This window comes from Leopardus geoffroyi, chromosome B3 (genome assembly GCF_018350155.1).
Source record: "Leopardus geoffroyi isolate Oge1 chromosome B3, O.geoffroyi_Oge1_pat1.0, whole genome shotgun sequence".
NCBI lineage: Eukaryota > Metazoa > Chordata > Mammalia > Carnivora > Felidae > Leopardus > Leopardus geoffroyi.
The window spans coordinates 7,638,142-7,653,578 of NC_059337.1; the positions used below are offsets into that span (position 1 = coordinate 7,638,142).

The 15,437-nt window shown below is 53.6% G+C and overlaps 1 protein-coding gene across 1 annotated transcript in view; it reads left to right on the forward strand.

The window, feature by feature from the left end:
• NTRK3 (neurotrophic receptor tyrosine kinase 3) overlaps positions 1 to 15,437 on the forward strand; it is a 397,129-nt gene that overhangs the window by 301,737 nt on the left and 79,955 nt on the right. Inside the window, 1 exon segment of the mRNA XM_045448711.1 lies at positions 15,227 to 15,357. Within this exon segment, the coding sequence (XP_045304667.1) occupies positions 15,227 to 15,357 (131 nt within the window).

Below are 15,437 nucleotides of genomic sequence, written 5' to 3' on the forward strand. Positions count from 1 at the left end.
GAAGACGGTGGTGACAGTGACACTTAATGACGCTTGCCTGATTTAGGTACTGTAATGTACACATACTGAGACACTTATACTCAACACGCTCTTGTTTTTTTAATGTTTCTTTCTGAGAGAGTGAGCGAGCAGGGGAGGGGCAGAGGATCCAAACAGTCCCCAAGCTGACAGCGCAGAGCCCGATGCGGAGCTCGAACCCACGAACCTCGAGATCGTGACCTGAGCTGAAGTTGGACGCTTAACCAACTGAACCACGCAGTCACCTCTATACTCAACCCACTTCTATGAGGCAGGCATTGCGATTATTATGTCCTTATTTTATTTTATTTTATTTTTTAACAGATGAAGAAACGAACAGCCGGAGAGTTAAGTAACTTTCCCAAGGTCACAGAACAAAATGATTGACATAGACTGAATCTGATCCCAGGCAGTCTGGTTCCATAGGTTGTGTCCAGCAGTGTTGGCCAGAGCCAGTTTGGTTAAGGAGGCCATAAAACCCACCACTATGCCTCAGGGACAGGAGATTTCTAGGCACAACCAGAGCGTTGAGGTGTGGTGGTCAGAGCGAGGCCAGCTCTCCTGGGAGGCTTTCCCCCAGACCACCTCCCCTTCCCTCCACCAAAACATAGAGCCTCGCTGTTTACTAGCACCTGCAGTGACTTGACACACGCATTTTTATTGCTATTGTTGACGGGCGACAGAACTAGAACGTTTTCCATCTGACTCTTGCGTGAAAGTCATTTTAACGTAGATTTTCACATTCGTACGTGAAGAAATTGAGGCTCAGAGAGAGTTATCGCTTTCCCCCACAGCGGTCTCCTCGACTCCTCTAGACCCAGTTAGATGCACCTTCCAGGGCCCCAGACGTCCTCTCCCTGCTTCCCCGTGAGGCTCATCGCGCTGAATTGGACTTACTGGTGACTCACCTGCCTTCCACGCTGGACCACTGAGCCCCCGAAGAGTGTCTCATTCCCCGCGGCGCCCCCTGCACAGAGCCGGGTTCCTGACACACGCTGTAACTCAGGGCACGTTTGTTGAATACAGTGCAGAATGGGTGAATTATGTGACCCCTCGGCAAGGAAGTGGGGGGCTCCAGTTTCCATCACTGTCAAAATGACAGCTTTTGTAGAACTGGCCTTTTATCTGTCCAGCTTCGCCACGGGGCAGGGGCTGGGGTGGGCTGCACCTGCCAGGTAGGTCTGGAGCATGGGTTTCTTACCGGGCCTGGCACGGGGGGACGTTTTCCGGCTCTCTCCATGCCCGTCTTAGCCAGGACCCAGGCACAGAGCACTCACTTGCCCGTGTACTTTCAGCCACTCCTACGACTTCATATGCCAACATAAAAGCTACTCCAAGTGACTTCCACCTACCGTGAGCTTATCATGTGTTGCCCTCCAGCTTCCCTGTGCCTCGCCATGTCCCCAGGTCTCCTGACCCTCTGTAGTAGACAGCAGATAACAAACAGCCTCCGTAAGCCAAGCGAACGGCCCCATTTGAAGGCCTATAGCCTGGAGCGATCAGAGTTTTCTATAGCCGACAGTGACAGGCAGGGGTTTCTGCAGACAAATCCCTGTTTCAGGTGGACAGATGCTACAGGTGTGTTTTTAGAGGAGGGAAGACCTTCGAATGTATGCTTGTCTCTGAGTGCACCAATGCCAAGGTGCGTTAGCGTTTGTGAGGCAGCCCAAACTGAACAGTCTTGGGGAAGAGAGTAGAAATGAATCGTCGGGGACACCTGGGTGGCTTAGTCAGTTCAGCATCCAACTCTTGGTTTCGGCTCAGGTCATTGATCTCACAGTTCATGGGTTCAAGCCCCACGTCGGGCTCTGTGCTGAGTGTGGAGCCTGCTTCAGATTCTCTCTCTCCCTCTCTCTCTGCCCCTCCCATGCTCGCTCACGTGTGCACGTGCTCTCTCTCAAAATAAATAAATAGACTTAGAAAAGAAAGAGATGAATCGTAGTCTCAGCGCTCGCTGGATGCCTGCCACTGTCCATCTCATTCGCTTACAATATCTGAGGGGGATCACACTCAGAAGAGACGTCATCTCAGAGAGGTTCAGTAAGATGCCCAGTGTCACACAGCCAGTCAGTCGGTAGCAGAGCTTTAGTAATCCCACCTCTGAGGCCTTTATCCATCATGGCGTCAGAAGCGTCTCATCACCCCCTGTTCTTCCATTGCCCACAGGGCCAGAAAACTGTATCATCTCGTGGTTCATTTTTCCTACCACATTCCCAGGAAACCTGTGGCCAAGGAATTGTGCTTGAGAAGTAGAAGGGCTTATAAAACAATTCAGACCCCCTGAAATCACGGTGGCTGTCAGGAGCTTACGAATACACTTATAGATGGTTTTAGTTATTAATCGGTTTCTTTCGAACATCCGCCAAAGTACAACAGAAGAGGCCGCACACCAGGGGGACAGCATGCCATGACTTTTCACATGTTAAATCAGTAATCGTGAGCACTACCCAGCAAATTCCATTTACCAAACTCTGGTCTGCCAGAGACCTTTTTGGGGGTCTCCTCATTTCCATGAGACAAGTGGTTTTGCTCCATTGCAGATAACATTTTTTTTTCCATGACTGCTCTTTGATCCAAATACTTAATTCCTTCCTGATTTTATAACTTGGATTTCCTCATTCATTCTGCCTAAGTCATGACCCAGAGTAACTGGAGATTCCCGTATGTTTGATCTCACATCTCATTGATATGGAAACGTTGTACAGGATGACACCCATGTGTAATTGTCACAAGACACATTTGCAGGACTGGGCCATACTGCCTGGTCATTCAGCTTCTGCATTTTCTGTGCTGAAAGTAAAAAAAAAAAAAAAAAAAAAAAGGGCAAATTCCCAGAGAAGAGACTCAGAGGAAAGGGGGCCAGTTTGTAGGGTAAAAGAGCTGGTGTGGGAAATGGCTTATCTGACTCAGTTCCTCTGGCTTCAGTCTGTGGGTCCAGGAGGGGCTGTGTAAAGGGACCATGCTCCAGGACTGGCGTCTCCCAAGAGCTGGGAGGAGAGGGATGGCAGCCTGGCCTGTGGGCCCTGCTTGTGCTTTGTGCTGTGGGGACTGGGGGGGGTGCGGTTCAAGGAGCCCTTCACGCCTGCCTGGGGAGCCTGCAGTGAAGATCTATTTCAGAGAAAAACAAAGTACATGTATTGGAAAAAGTCGGGCAGGAACAGAGGAACCTGCAGAAAGCAGTTAAAAGCAGGCCAGGGATGAAGGTCAGTGACCCACATGGGCACAAGGGACAGGCGGGCAAGGGGGTTGGAAGGGCTTGTTTTCGGAGAGCAAGTGGAGAACGGGGCAGGTAAGCATCAGGAGAGGAAGATCACTGTGGTCTGTGGTAACGATGAGCACAGGGGACAGAGGGTGTGTAGATGTGACCACACCGAACAACAGTCTCTTTTGAAAAATGAAAGGGGAGGAGTCCCCAAGGCCAGTGGGAAGAGGGAGCTGAGGTCCACCTGCAGGCAACGGGAACATGGCTTCTAGCCAGGCTCCTGAGTCTGTCTTACGTGGATTCCTGAGGTTCATGCCCTTGAGCCCCATGTTGGTGTTTTGGGGACTACCCAAGAGTGCCCAGATCTAACCATGACAGCTGGCCACTTGTCAGCAACACAGATCTAATGATGTTCAGTGACATCTCCAAATTTTCCACTGACGTTGGTCCTAACAGCCATTTGACCCCCAATTTCTGGGATCTTCCAAAGGACCGGTAAGATACCATCCAAAGCCCAAATGTCTATGTGACTCTATTTCTTTTGGCGCCAAAAAGAACTAGAAAGAATGATCTTCTGATCCAAGGCACCATATAAGTGTTGCTGATGACTTTACGGGTGCCCTAGAAGCAGCTTAAAATGTGTGGAACTTGGATGGACCTCACTTTAGCCACCGAGCCCGTGGAGGGATTCCAGGGGTCAGGTGGTACCAAGCATTCCACCAGTTCCAACTTTTTCTCTGTTGTTTTTTGTTTGTTTGTGTTGTTTTTGTTTTTGTTTTTTTGTGGAATTACGGGGCGTGGGGGGCGGGGTTCAGGAGACAGGCCAGGAAGCCACCGGCCAGTGCGTTTAACATCTGGTGTGGGGGAACTCTTGGAAGTCAGCTCAGAGGATGTGGTGGGGAAAACACCTGGCAGAGTGAGCGGGCTGCGACAGGGGAGGCTCGGATCCGGGAGCGTGGAGGCCGTGCGGAACGAATCTGCTGGCTGCTCTGAGCACGGGCTACCCACGCCAAGGGCCTGCATGGCGGGGACCCGTGGGCTCTGGCCTCTGACCTTGAACCCGTCAGATACAAGGCTGAAGACAGTGAGGACCTGAGCGGGAGGCTTGGAGAGGGGGAGGCGCCTGGCAGACACCTCAGCTCTGGGAGTGGGGGCTGGAAATGGGAACATCCCCTTGGAAAGGAGCCCAGCCGCTGACTCCCCAGGTCCCTGACAGCCTCTGCCGTCTGTGGAGGTGAGCTTCGGGGCTCTGCGACAGTCTGGCAGAACAGGTGTGGTCAGGTGAAGGAGAGTCTGGCCAGGAATAACGGGGTGGCCTGGTGGTGAGCCGGCAGCAAGGAGCACTCTGTTGAGGGGGCTAGGAAGGAGGCGGAGCTGAGCAGGGAGCACCGAGGGAGCTGTCGACCCCTTGGGCAGGGGCGGATGTAGGGATGAGCAGGTGAGGTTTGTCACCACAACCCCTCGGAGCAGACAGGAAGCAGGGTGACCAGAGCCACTGGGAGGCATCTCTTGTATCCCGTGCCCCCAGGCGTGGAAGTCCTCTCAAAGAGGGCATAGGTATGACCTAGACGGTTCCAACTATGTCCTGAGTTTAAGCCCTGCATAGAGGAAAGCTATTTCTTGAAAGACCCTGAAGGCCCCAGAAGGGAAGATACGTTTCTGAATTCTCAAGGCCTGGGTATCCTGCCTTCCCTTCCCTTGGGAACCGCACTCACCTTCTCTCAGACCGAGCCCTCCTGCCTCCTGCTTCAAGCAGAATTAAAGTTGAACCTTTGTAAAGAAAGGCCTCCCACAGGGCCCTAAGATGGGGCCCCATGGCCTCACTGGGTGACCTGGTCACTTCCTAGGGTTGCCTAAACTGAAATCTTCACTGAGTTCGTTGCTCAGGGAAAGAATGAGAGCACACACACTTCTGCAGGCCACGGGACAGCAGCAACCTTGTGCAGCTGGTGAATGTGGGAGATCTAAGGGCTGGGCCCTGTGCCCACAAATAACCCAGGGTCCTGTGTCTCAAGATACCCAGCATATGTTATGTAAAAATCTCCTACTGGCCTTTGCTAAGGTCATTCGCTCTCTCCAGTGAGGTAGCAAGCATGTGCTCAGCTTGTTTTCTGTGAGCTGCCTGGGGTGAGTTGAGTTTACTTGCGGGAAAAGCAGAGGGGGGCCCCAGGACACCTGTTTCTGCACTAGGCACAGACAGGCTGAGGGGATAGGAGGATCTCGAGGAAGATTGGGAGGGGATCTGATGGAGCGGGTGGGCTTGGAGTTGCCTGTGGGGCACGGGCTGGTTTCTCCTGGTGGGAGCTGGAGAAAAGTACCCAGCTGGAGGTACGGTGTGGGTAAAGACGCTCGGGCGTGAATCCATGACGTGAGCTCAGAGGACAGTGAGTGAGCAATCCATCCATCTGTTGGACCTATTTTATGCATCTATATAGGGAATTTAGGAAGAAAAAGCCTGGGGATTTGGGCCAGGTTCTCAGGTTCTCCGAGTTCTCAGTAGCAGACCCAAGACTACCCCGAAGGCATTGATGCTCTGGGCTAATGCGATCTGAGTACATACTTTGTGCGTCTGCATTGTTCTAAGCGTTAACACCTCTGTGTCATTTGCAGATACCACAATGCCATGCAATTGGCACTTTTTAAAAATTATTTCAACTTTACAGGTGAGGAAATTAAGGATTGGAAAGAGTAAGTACTCAGAGATCATGGAACGTTTGAGGAGGGGGTGAGTGGGAGGAAAGAGCTGGCATGCTCCTTTGTGAAACTTTACAGTCATTAGTATATTTAACACACTTTGGACACATTACTATACACACAGTATGCTATGAACCCTCATGACAATTCATTGAGTGGGGTTTTTTTAAAAATTTGTTTTAATGTTTTTATGTATTTTGAGAGCGGGAAGAGAGACAGCGTGAGCAGGGGAGGGGCAGAGAGCGGGGGAGACACAGAATCCGAAGCAGGATCCAGGATCTGAGCTGTCAGCACGGAGCCCGATGCGGGGCTCGAACTTGTGATCACGACCTGGGCTGAGGTCGGACGCTCAACTGACTGAGCCACCCAGGCGCCCCAAGCGGGGTATTTTCTTAATTTCACTCATGAAACCGGTGAAGCTTTGAGACGGGCTTAGAAAATTGCCAACTGCTGCCTCCAAAAATGTGTTGTGGGACGTGAATTCATACCCACTCCTGCCTCATTCACCTTGCTTTTACTGCTGGTGCTTACTTATAAGAGGGCCCCCTTCTGTCCTTTCTTCTTTTTGTGCTCGTTTCTGTATATTTGGATGTATCGTTGCCTCTGCCTACACAAATCTTATAACGCCTGTTCCTCCCCACCCCTGCGTGAACGGGTTCGGCTTCCTCTTGGATGTAAGGGAGCTGGTCGTCTTCGAGGCCGACGGCGTGTTCTGTGAGCGGGTGACTGGTCCTCTGGCCCACCTCAAGGCTCCACAGTGCCCTGTAGTCTGTGTCTTGGCCTGGAGCTGCAGACGGGGAAGGTAGAAGCTTGAACAATTTGTTTGCCGGTGAAAAGCCGCAATGCCACAAGATGGACTTGGGGGACAGAGTTAGATGCCCAGGCTGAGAAGCCAAAGCAGCATCCCTGGGCAGCTGCCGGCGGAGGAGGGCCTCTGGGGGGACTGAGATGCAGACCAAGCCCCTCGTATGGGCATTTTGAGTGAGAGTTTGTCACCGTCGGGTTGCAAAGGAAAGATCCAGGCCAGAGGAAGGGGAGAGGATGGGCGCCAGGCAAGTTGCTGGAGGGACAGATTTCCAGTTGGAGCCTGAGTTTCATCTTTCAGCACCTAGCTGCTCAATTCCAGATGCTTTCCTCGGGGAGCTCCTTTGCTCTTTACTCTCGGGCAGTCAGTGCTTAATGAGAGCCAGAGGGGTCCTCTCACCATGGGAAGGACCAGCACGACACGTAGACGAGGCCAGTGGGCACACAAGGCAGACTTGGCTAGGGAGGCGCATGGCAGGGGCCCCCGGGTGTCAGTAAACGCCTGAGCTCGTGGGTGCAGCTCCAGGGGCAGCACCTGCGGGCAGGGACACATCTGAACTTTCCTCCTGCTGTCTCCTGAACTTCTTGTGTCAGGAAACGTGAGCTGGAAATCACCCCAGAACAGACAGTCCTCTGCTGATCCTCTCCCTCTGCCGCTTCCAGAAACAGCAGGGTGTCTTATTTATTTATTCATCTTGGTGGGAACACGGCGTCTCGGCGTCCTAGCCCCCTACCTCCAGCCTCGGGGCGCGCACGTGCCCCCGAGGGGAGCCCCGGCCTACCCTGAGCTTCCTCACACGAGACCGCAGAGCCATGCTGCTTAGACGGAGCGCCCAGAGGGAGGGTAGGCATGTGGGGCTCCACGCGGTCCTGGTGCCATGTGGTCCTGGTTCCCGGGGCCGGTCGTGGAGCCAGGACATAAATAAGGCTGCTCTTTGCAACTTCCTGGATCCTCTCCCGTTCTCACTCATCTCTCCTTTCTTTTTACTGCTCCCTCTGCTTCCCTTCTTCCTCCCTCTTTGCGGTGTTCTCCTCGCCGGAGTCCCCGGCAGTGCTTCCAAGGGAGTTCTCGTACGTTCGTGCATTCATCAGATATTTAGTGAGCACCTGCTGTGCATTGTACCCGCTGCTGGGCTCAGCATACCGACTTTGACAACACACCTCATTGCTCTTTGACTTGAACACCTGCCAGCACCCTTTGCCGAGCCCTTGCACTGGCCAGGGGAGCCCCCATCCGGCTAGATGAGCCGTAGGATGGGACGCGGACTGGCCAGCAGAAACGTCAGGTTCTCACAGTCCGGTCAGCCTCATCCCAGGGCAGCAACAGCAGAGACAGTCCTTTTCCATATCACTGTTACACACCCCCCACCCCCCATCCCCGTTTGCTGAGTAGCCGGAGGCAGATGCTAAATTCTAGACCTCCAAGAAAAATTCTGCAGCTTTCCTTGGGCCGGCTCTCCAGCCTTTGAAACGTCTTCTCTTAGACCGATCCTTGACACGAACTCAGGAGGCCCTCTTGTTTTCCTAGCCCGTCAGTCATCTGGGGATTGCTTCGCAAGAGTGGCTTACTGGGATGGGTCAGCCCCGCTGGGCTTTTCCGTCCAGGCGGAGGACTGGCCGGGTCAGCTGCGGCCGGCGCACAGGGTCTGCCTCTGGCCAGGGTGCACGCTTCCCTGGCTATGCTCTTAAGCAAGACCAAAGGGGAAATTCGTTCCTCTTGCCCCGCCACCCGGCAGCGTGAGGCCACATGCAGCCAGTGGGGCCGTGAGAAGCGGAGAGGACGGGTCTGGACTGGCAGGCAGAAATTCCTACCTCTAGCGAAAGCAGGCGTCCTGCCCTCTCTCGGCAGTCTCCTTCCCCCTCCGAGATTTCAGAGCTGACCCTCCGTCTCCCTCCTGCCACTTCAAACACCCACCGTTGGAGCTGCGGGAATGTTATTCTTCCATTTAAAGACATTCCATTTCATGTGCAATTAAATGTGTGGTATTGAATTGATGTTTTCTTCTGAGCATTTTTGGCAGCCTGAGACCCTGGGGTCCGGCGAGTGCAAATTCTCAGAGACTCTTCATTCCTCCTTTGTTCCCTCTTCCCCCCTTGCCTGCCAAGAATCTCCCTCCTCCTTCACCACACAGGCGCCCTCAGGACTTACCTTGTAATGTGAGAGCCCCAAGGCTGTCGAGCCCCTCTGTTCTTCTGTGAGGGGGCCTTGGGTTTCTACCTTCTGGTGCCAGCCTCATCTCGAGGCTGTCGTGCTGCCCGTGTTGAGCTCGGAGGGTGACAGCCGAGGGTGGCGAGAACAGGTTCCACTGGAAATGATTCTGTGTCTGTCCTTAGGGATGGGATTGGTTTCCACCAATCACAGTTGCCGGTTCAGAAAGCAGCGCCTTCCACGAGGGTACAAGTGACAGAGGCGAGGGGGCTGTCACGAGTGACGGGGAGCCGGGTGGCACTGGACTGTAGAGTCTGATGGGCCACCTCTACCAGCTGGGTGACCTTGAGCATATTGCTTTATCACCTTGAACTTCAGCGGCACGTTGTGTTTAAGACAGCTGTGAAGGCAAGACCACACGTTGCACACTGCATGGTGCCTGGCTCGGGGTGAGTGCTCTATTGACGGCACTTACTTTTATTATTAGTAAGGGCGCCAGGGGTAACACCATAAGCTAAGAGGCAAGCACAGAGTGAGACAGAGTTGATGGGAGAAAGTTAGGAACCGGGTGTGACAACGGGCCAGGTGAGAAGGGAAGGCAGGGTGGTCAGGAGAACCCATCAGGCTTTAGCTAAGGGCTGAAGTCCCTTCGGGCTGCTGGGACGGCCTGCTTCGGAGTCCCTTAGGAAACAGCCTTCAGGGGAGGACGGTCTGGGTGCTGCCTGGGTGCACGCCCTCCTGGAACAATCATTAGCCAAAGCACCGAGGTGGCCAGTGGACTTCTGCTAAAACATTCTGGGTCTGACTGAGGGAGCATGCCGGCCTTTGGGCACGACTTTGCTGCTTGACATACAGCAGAGTCAGGACCACAATTATTTATAACCACCGACCCTGGGAAATCTGGGGTTTTTTCCCCTACTGATCCATAGTAATCTTTACTAGGTGGCTGTCTCTACCTTCGATGTCTTTATTCCATTGTCTGACCAACCTCCTCCCACAAACTATTTTGGACTCTGAAGAGGGAGGAGGTTGGACATGGTGATGGCAGGCTCGGACAGTCTGCCGACGGCCCCCTGAGTCAGTGCTGAGGCCGCCCCCCCACCCAGGAGCAGCCTCAGCCATTTTCTTTCGGGAGAATATCTTGACCCCTCTTCAGGTTTCTTTCCAAGTCACTGTTTTGTTTACAGTAGACTGAGCTCTCAGGTAAAACGAAAATCCTGTAGAAAGGAAGGAACACACTTGTGTTAAATGCCCATCGTGTTTCAGATCGCTCCAATTACCTCTATTATCCAGAAAGTTTAAACCTGTCCTCCTGAGAACTCTGCCGAGTGGGTAAGTCACCTACCCATTCTACAGATGAGGAACGAGAGCCTGAGGGTGGATGCAGCCCAGTGAGTGGCAGGGTCAGCGTTCAGATACAGACCCCTCTCTTTTTCCAAGTCCTCGGTTTTTCACCCACACCATCTTGGGGGGTTTTATGCCTCCTCTTTGTCCCTGGTCGGCAGCGCTGAGTAATGTGTATGCCTGGCACATCCCCGTTTCCCCAGAACGTGGGGCTGACAGTGGTCACCTATGTCTCTGGCCACGTCTGTCTGTCCGGTGGACCTGTGTAGGTCACAGAAGGCACTGGGTGAGGCACCTCCCCCAGGGGAACACGGCGAGGATGAGGGGGTAACCACAGTCTGCCCGCTGAACTGTACGGGCTCCGAGACCTTCTGTGCCGGGGTGGCTGTGAGCTGCTTGGATTCGTGATCTCGCCCTAGGTCAAGCTCACTCCAGATCTGGAAGACCTCACAGCAGGGAGGCCCATACATATGGTATAAATATCTTGGTCCTCGCTGCAGAGGAAAATTCATGGAGCAGTAACCGAAACCCTGAAACCCTCATTCTGCTCTGTCTGATGAACCAGTTGTCCGGCGGGAACGAGAAACCCTACGGATGGCTTCCTTTGGCAGACCCCAAGTGGGGGCTATGTCGAAGAAAGGAGCTAGGGAAGAGTCAGGTCAGAAAGTGCCAGGAGCCCGCGACATCTCTCAAAGACCCCTCCTACCAGGCACCGGCCCCCTGGCTCTCTCTGTAGCAGCCCCTCCTTGCTAGAGAGTGGGAGGTGTTCCCACGGCCTGGGCGGTGCGTCCCTCTCCCTCCTCCTCCCCTGCCAGTGTCCCAGCGTCTGAGCCTTGTGACCCAGACTCTGCTGGGCCAGCCAGCCAGGCAGTAAAAGGAGATTGATGCCCTCTCCTCCTAGGAGAATCCATCACTTTTTGGCATGCGGGTCAAATGGCTTCACCAGAGGCAGCTCTGAGCAGCACTGTGTGAGCTAAAAATAAGCACAAAAAGGGGCCCAAACAGACACGAGGACGTCAGAAATGGGAATGGCTCACTCCAGCCATCCCCAGGGCCCGAGCAGCGCCCTCTCCTCCCACACTCTTCCCGTCCCACCCCTCCTCCCCCGAGCCTCTGGGAAGGTGCACCTTCCTTTTGCCTTGGGTGATAGAGTCCAGGATGAGCAGGGTAAGAGGAGTCGGATAGGGTTGGAAGAAGGGAAGGTGGAGGGCTGACGTTCTGTGGACCGGATGATCTTGGTAGCCATGAAGTAGGGTAGGATGGAAGAAAGGCGTGGACGGAACGTGAGCTGGGGGCCGTATGAAGGAGGGGGTCCTTCCTTGGCCACTCTCTGGCCTTGTGAACTTTAAGAAGCTGCCCCTGCTTCCATTTTCCCATCCGTGAATGGGGCACAATAGCCCTTGTCTCCGGTGCTTATCATCAGAATTGAATTTGACCAAAGAGTAGGATTGGCCATCGATTAACTTCCCTTTGCCCTACTTCTTCCAACTTAAGCGTGGGGTGGGGGGCAGCTGCTCGGATGGTGTTGTGGAGTCTTGAGTCTTGTTGGCTCCTGGGGCTGTCCACACGGAAGTGATTTGCCTTATGCATTTGGCCCAAACCCAGCCTCTCTCTGCAGAAGCCTCCAGGTGTCTTGTGGAGCTTCTTACCACCATGGCTGGTGGTGGGGGCGGGGGGGGGGGGGAGGGTGTTCTCTCCTGGGGGAGGATTTATGGTGGAATGGAATCTGTTTTTATTTTCCATTCCTCCCGTTGCCCTTTCTAGATCTCCCCTCCCCCTTTGTGGACAAAGCTCAGGTATTACTCTCAAAATACTTCTCCCTGAAGACAACTAGAGTGAGCCAGGCCTGTTTTATTCTGAGCCACTGGGTGTTTCCAAGTCTTTGGAAAAGATCTGTTTGCAGATTTGGGGAAGACACTTGGGTCCGTGGGAGGCTTCTGCTTCGTGCTTGCAATAACGTGCTTACCTTCCCCCCTGCCCCCCCATGACTGTGCAAGGCTCACGGCTGTTAACGCTGCCCCCTCCCGTGGTTGGGGCTCCGTAGCTGCTGCCACACTCTCAAGTCCTGGGATGTGGAGGGAGGGTTGAGAAACGGTCCCCTCTTTGCCGCCTCCACCTGACTTGCCCGAACCTTTCAGGGCCTGTGATTCTTGCTGCCGAGGGAGGGAGAGGAGGGAGCAGGCTCCGAGACTCGGAAGCCGAACACCAGAGCCCACTCGCTGTGGAGCTCCTCCGTCCCTCCGTTTTCATCCTGCTCCCGGCTACTGTGAGTGAGGAGAGCTCGCAGGGCTGGTGAGGTGGCCCAGCCCAGAGCTGGACCAAGGGACCCAGAGATTTATATACTGTTAGCTTTGCCTTTATGGGGGTGTGTCCGGAACATAAGGAGGTGAGAGAGGCATGATCACCATCACATGCATGAGTAGTTGAGGCCCTGAGAAGGACCTCGATGCAGCCCAGGCTGCACAGCTCGGCAGGGAGGAGGGGCCTCTGGTAAGTCCAGGCTTGCAGGCCTTCGGATGGTGAAAAACGGATACAGCATTTGCGGACACGCGACTGTCTGTTAAGAGCTGGCCAATTCCTCCCCTTCCCATGCCCTCCTGTTCCAGTGGTTCTTGAAGTGGGGTGCCCGGACCAGCAACGTCAGCATTACTCAGGAACTTACTAGAAAGGCAAATTCTTAGGCCCCGACCTAGACCTAGCAAATGGAAATCTCTGGGAGAAGGACCCAGCCATTTGCTCTAACGAGCCTTCTAGATGATTCTGTGGCAGCTCAGGTTTGAGAACAACACTGCCCTCTTACAGTGCCGAGGGAGGCTGGGGTCTGGGTGGGGTCTGGGGCCAAAGGGAGCTTGTCCCTAGTGGTTTGGCTACTCTGGCCTGTCCTGATGCTCTGGATTCTAGTCCCGTCTCAGCCATCAGCTGGGGACTCCTGACTTGTCCCTTGTTTCTCCTGCTTGTAAAATAATATCCATAATGATGCAACACTTAAGAAGACTTAAGGAATTACAAACCTTCATATGCAATGGCTCATGTAGTAGGTAAGTAGAACTTGTGTTATCTTCCCACACCCATTTTATAGATAAGGAAACTGAGTCCTAAGATGCTTTGTGAGGCGCCCAAGCCCATACCGTGTGGAGGATCCAGGTCTCGATCCTGACCTCTCATTCCTTACCAGTCCTTGCGATGTTCAGAAGTGCAGACGTGGCCTTATAAAGCTGCCTTCCCAGCCCATTTCTGCTCCGCGGCCACGCCAGGATGCTCACCTTGCAGGACCCCGTGCGTCATCACTAGTCACCCGGGAATGATTATGCCGTGATGAGCAGATGGCCTCCCCCGAGACAGGTCCTGACCTCCCATTTTGTCTCGGTGGGAGACTCTTTAGCCTTCCCCTTCAAGGCCGACAAATACCATTCCTCAGAGGCTAAGAAATAGCAACAGAGGGTGTAAAGAAGGGAACCAATTTTTAATTCCCTTGTTGCGAAGACTGGGGCAAAGCCCTGCAGAGCACGGCAGCCACCTGGCAGTCACGTGGCCCGTGAGGAGCGGCCACCAGCCGCTGGGAGCCTGCAGCTCTGTCTTGCGGGGGAGGAGAGAAAAATGCTCTGTAAATGCTTCCTCCCACAGATCCGCGGGTCATCTGGGACACCGTGGGGAGACCAAGAATTCTGATAGGAAAAAACAAAACAAAAACAAAAACAAAGAGGTTTGTATAGTCTATTCTGAAAGGAATTCCCAAGCCAACCAAAACACTAAGCAAAGCCTTGCAGCCACCCTCGTCTGTTCCTGTCACATGTGTCCTCGCTCATGGGGACAGTCTGCCATAGTCCTCTGTCTTCCATTTTTGGTTTATGACAAGGTCATTTGAGACAATCCTCTTTCCTGGCTCTGCAATGCTCTTTGTAGTGTTAATACAGATGTTCAGTGGGCTTCTGCCTGTTGCACCCTTAAGGGGAAGGTCAGTGAGCAAACCTCTGGCTTGTGCCTTACATCACTAGCCCCCTGCTCGTTCTATTCCTTTGTAGCATTCTTTCCAAGTAGATGGGACGGCTGAGGTGATATCTCTGCTTTCTCCTGGCAGATGGACTTAGCCTGCTGAATTAGTGGAGGGGGGTCGCGGCTGTTCTCTGCCTGGACCGTGGTTCTGGGACAGTCTCTGGATTTGGCTTTCATGATCTCATTGGTCTTCCAGAGGAGAGGGATTTGTCAAGTAAAGGCTTCCCCCAGATAATTTAGCTGCCACAGAGTCATCTCAATCACAAACCAGGCACCGTGCTAGGATTGTCACAGCCATTCTTATATAACAAGAATCGTGTGTGTGCATGTGTGTGCGCACACACACACACTGTCCCAGGTGCCAGGCCAGACTCTTCAAATGGATTATCTCATATCTTTACAAGACTTCAACAAGAAAGGTATTGGTATTAATCCCATTTTATAGATGAGGACATCGAGGCACTGGGATGAAATAACTTCCCCAAGCCCAAAAAACGAGCCAGGAGGTGGAGTCAGGATTCAAACCTGATTTTGAACACCCCAGAGACCTCACGATTCCAAGTGTGGTCCAAGGGCCCACAGCACACAGGTTACCTGAGGGTTTGTCAGAAGTGCAGATTCTCAGAGCTACTGACTGAATCAGAATGTGCACTATGCCCAGGGGATTCCTGTGACATGAGAGTAGCTGTTGAGACTGATCTATATGTGTGTATATCACACACACACACACACACACACACACTAGCTAGTTATACCAGAATCCTGTGCTTTAGCTACTGTTGATTCTGTTTTCCAGCTGAGGCAGCTGTTAGACAGGTTTGGGGTGGGTCAGGGACAGAGGTGAGATTTGGTTCTGCGTCAGACTGAAACCACAACATGATGCCCGTTGTCATGCCCGAGTTGGGGTTCCTGGCCGCGTCTGCCTCTCCCTGGCTGTGGACCCAGAAGTAGGACCCCCTGCTGTCATGAGGACAGGTGCCTAGGACTGATCAGCTGCTCTCCCCTCTGTCCCCCTCCTACAGACGTGCAGCACATTAAGAGGAGGGACATCGTGTTGAAGCGGGAACTGGGCGAGGGAGCCTTTGGCAAGGTCTTCCTGGCCGAGTGCTACAACCTCAGCCCGACCAAGGACAAGATGCTCGTGGCCGTGAAGGTAAATCCCAGAGGTCTGTGGGCCCCAGGAAGGAGGAGGGGGTGCTGGGGGCCGGGGAGCAGGCGGGAGAGGCTCGCTCC